Below are 4,179 nucleotides of genomic sequence, written 5' to 3' on the forward strand. Positions count from 1 at the left end.
ACAACTCTCCGGTTCCGCCTTGCGCTTGATGGAGCACATGTGGATCCACAATGGAAATCAAGGAGACAATGCTTGAGTTTGGCACTTCAAATAAATTTTATGTAAACACTATGTATGCTTGATACCAACAATAGCTATTTATGTGAGGCATTGTGTTGCATGATCAACGTGCATGCATTTACATGAATTTGAGAGTCCGGATTTAAGATATGTGAATGTCCGGAACGAAATATGAGGGCCCGTCTAAATACGTCTGCGGATGCGTCCGTAGATGTTTGAGAGGCCGTATTTGTTAAGTCCGGCTGTAGATGCTCTAATGATACTGATGTTGTACGGGACTTTCACACAAAACAAAATATGTACTGCCTTGCCTTGTGAAACGAATGGATTTACGGCGATCGAAAGTGCACTCATGAGTCGGGAAATACCGTCGGGCCGGTCGCGCCCGTGTTGTCCCCGTGTTGTCCCCGTCTCGCTGTTAGGTGAGCCAAGCAAGAACAGAGAGAAATATTCCACGTGCCCATGCGCACACACTCTCGCCGTTCCAATGCGTCGGGCCTACACATCTACAGTATCTCTCATCCCAGGCGCTCGCGTGTCGACTGTGGAGTTCGGGAGAGAGGCCGAGGCGACCGCACAGAACATGACCATCTTGCCCCTGGTCACACGCGGTAAAATACACCCGATGCCCCTGGTGCTCCTCTGTCGGCCTGCCGTACGGACGGGCCCGCATCGCGACGACGCATCCGACGGGCGCCGCAGGTCCACGCCACCCCACTTGCTCTCCGGCATGTCAGAATCTATTTATCACCGCCCGGCTACCTACCCATCACCCGCCCCCGCTGCCTCCGACCCGACGGCAACGAAACTTTATCCCGCGGACCCGCACGTCAGCGTGGTGGGGCACGTAGGGGTATCGCGAAGTGGTTGTAGATATTTACCGCTCACGTGAAGTGACCAACACGCTCCGCTGACGTGCGGGCCCGTGGCCAGCTGGAGAGCAGAGCCGCAGCAGCGCGGCTCGCCCGCCAAGCCGGAAGCAGCTTTGCACCGGGGGGCACCATCGTTGTCATAACTGACACACGGGTCCCGGTTGGTCCCGGGCCCCGCAGGTCCGTGGGCAGTGGCGCTCCAAGAGATGGCAAGTTTGCATAAATACCCCTGCGACCGCGCGGTTCACGCCTCCCTCTTGCACCCTCTTTTACACTTCACCCATTCCACCCCCTCCCTCTGTTTACAGTTGGAGATAGAGAGAGAAGCGCCGAACCCCATCCAATCCTTTCTCTCTCTAAAACCCTCCCAAAACCACACCCAACCAACAAGGGAGCTCCGCCAAATCCGCTCGTCCGTTGCCAGCTGATGAAATCGGGGCTTGCCGCGGTCCACTCTCGTCGGTGATGGACGGTTGCTGGCGGCTCCCCGGAGGCCACGGCGGCGGCGCCGCCGGCCGCGTCGTCCGCGTGCACTTTCTGGACGCGGATGCCACCGACGACTCCGACGAGGAGACGAACCGGCCTCAGCGACGCGGCGCGCGGCGATGCGTGCGGGAGATCGGCCTGCCGCGCGGGTTCTCTCTTCCGTCCGCCGCGGCGGGTGCGGTGAGCAGCTCCTCCCACTGGACGCGCGAGAAGAGGTTGAGGGCGGCCGCGGCCGGCAAGGCGCGTACGTTGGTGGCGTGCGGCGGGGATGATTGGTCCGCGGGGGCTAGGGCGGCCCGGCGATTGCGCGGCGTGCGGCGCCGGCCGTGGGGCAAGTATGCGGCGGAGATCCGCGACCCGAAGCTGGGGCGGCGCGTCTGGCTTGGCACCTTCAACACCGCCGAGGAGGCCAAGTCCGTCTATGACTCCGCCGTGCTCCGCCTCCGCGGCCCGAGCGCAGTCACTAAGGACACCGCGCCTTCCCCCTCGCCGCCCGTCTCCACCGTGACGGCGTCCGCGCCGTCGCCGTCGACATCCGCGGCCTCTCCCCCGTCGCCCTCCACCACGGCGGCCCCTTCTCCGTCGCCCTACGGTAGGGCGGCCTCTCCCCCGTCGCCCTCCACCACGGCGACCTCTGCCCCGTCGCCCATCAGCACGGCGGCCTCCCCCCCGTCGCCCTCCACCACGGCGGCCTCCCAGTCGGCGACCACCAGCTGGTCCTTGGTGAACGCGGACGAGGAGGTGACGGCAGCGTTCGGCCTGGGATTCGTCGACGAGGAGACCTCCCTGAACAACCTGATGCAGTTCTGCCTCCCCGCAGCGTGCAGCAGCAGGTGGGACCCCTCGGCGGACTTCGTGGAGCTGGCGGACCTCGACGACCTCTTCGCGCCGGAGCCCCTGGCGGCCTGACCGGACGGGACGGGAGAGCGGCGACGGCAGCTCCACCGCAACTTTTTGAAAGAGAACAGTTTTAAACATAATTTTACTTTATTTCTCGGGAGTCTGCATATTTTGAGAGGCGTGCGGAAATATTTATCCGAAACTTTTGCTTGGCATTTTATTTCGAGAGAGGAATAAACCGTAGCAGCCGGAGGGAAAAAGACCGAAATGTTGTCTTCTTCTCCGAGGCCTACCGTTAAGCTTAGGGGCGTTTTTGTAATTTGGAGTGAGGATGTGGCGTGTCGGGGCTGGATTTGAGCTTGCCGAGAGAAAGGCTGCCATTGAGGGGACAGGAGCTGGCGAGGACGAAGTAGTACCAAGCTTTGCTTGGGTTTTACGTTGTGGGAACGAGTGATAGCTATGCACGTGATCCGTTTTCCCCTATGGTTTGGGTGTTGTAATTCAAAAAGAAATCTGTGGCGCAACATGTTTATGATGTACAGTAACGTGTTGCTACTATGTTGCATTGTGCAGCTGTGTCAAATCGGTCTGGATATTTTTTCGCCAAAAAAAATAAACCAGTCTGGATCTGTAATTTTTTGCAGAACGTTGTTGGAACTTTTAATCTATATATATACTTACAACAGTATATATTATACTCCTATATGGTACTCCCTCCGTTTTAAATTACTTGTCTTGGTTTTGTGATACTCATTTTAGTGCTAGATACATCCGTATCTAGACAAATCTAAGATAAGTAATTCGGAACGGAGGGAGTACTACAGTATGTCACACCAGGACTAAAAGTGACGATAATGATTGGACGATGGTCCAGAAATCTCCAAAGGTGACTAAGATTGGAGAAAGCTTGTGATTTTCCTTCCCTAGCATCCTAGCAAGGTTGTCTTTGTCGATGCATGTATGTCCAGCATGTGTGCTACTGCACACGACCGGGTCTTTCGTGTGCATGGATCTCACGTCCGTATTCTCTCCGACAGTAAATAGCGAGAATTCAAAATTCCAAGGAGACGGAGAATCCGAGAATGAGAAGATCCGAGGAGCGGGCCCACGCGCCAGTGGCGGTGCCGTAGCACGGGTGCAGCAGGCCCAGCTACCAAACCATGTGTGGTCAAGTACTGACGTGTTGCTCATTGATCCGCTGATCTCTGCTTGATGAAAGAGAAAAATTGCGACATGCTAATAACTCCGTGGGCTACATGCTCCCAGAGACCCACTGCGGCAGTACGCCACGGCCAGCACGTGCCGAATTAGAACCGCGCGATTCCGATTTCAAAATAAAAAGAAAACAAACTTAGGGCCTGTTCTGATGTCCTGTAGCTTTCCAAAACTTCACAAATTCACCTTTTCAGAATAGCTTCTCACTCCAAGCAGCAATGGAAAAGCCCAGCTAGGAGGGCTGTGGCATGTTTGGGCTAGTTGGGCCGACTGGAGGCAGCCCAAAATCGGCCTTGTAGAGGAGTAGCGAGGGAGCACAGTCGAGGGAACGTGGAACGATCAGTTTATCGAGCGTACCGGTTCGGCTCGTATGACTTGGCGGTGGCAGTTCGCTTGTAATATCGGCCAACTCCAGCTTCACAAATCGGTGGAGCTGGGCCGAGGCCGCTTCACGATTTTACACTACGATCGATCTCTGCTTCCTGAAGCTAGCTTCTAGCTGCTTTTTCGTTCGGCTCGTATCTGCTTCAGGATTTTGTGAAGCGTGGAGCGGGAGAAGAGCAGAACAGGCCCTTAGAACATCTTCAACTTCCTATGCAAAAAATTTGTTTGGAGAGAGTTAAAAAAAAACTACTCAAACAAATTTCGTAAACTCAAAAAATTAGTTGACCTCTGCGGCCCCTGATCCGTCGATCGCCCTGGCACT

General features: G+C 55.9%; 1 protein-coding gene across 1 annotated transcript; it reads left to right on the forward strand.

The window, feature by feature from the left end:
• Nucleotides 1-1,178: 1,178 nt before the first annotated feature.
• LOC123086451 (ethylene-responsive transcription factor ABI4) lies at nucleotides 1,179-2,816 on the forward strand. Its single transcript, XM_044508214.1, has one exon. The coding sequence runs from the start codon at nucleotides 1,398-1,400 to the stop codon at nucleotides 2,325-2,327; it is 930 nt and encodes a 309-aa protein (XP_044364149.1). The 5' UTR covers nucleotides 1,179-1,397; the 3' UTR covers nucleotides 2,328-2,816.
• The last annotated feature ends 1,363 nt before the right edge of the window (nucleotides 2,817-4,179 follow it).

The sequence above is a fragment of the Triticum aestivum genome, chromosome 4A, assembly GCF_018294505.1.
Source record: "Triticum aestivum cultivar Chinese Spring chromosome 4A, IWGSC CS RefSeq v2.1, whole genome shotgun sequence".
Lineage (NCBI taxonomy): Eukaryota > Viridiplantae > Streptophyta > Magnoliopsida > Poales > Poaceae > Triticum > Triticum aestivum.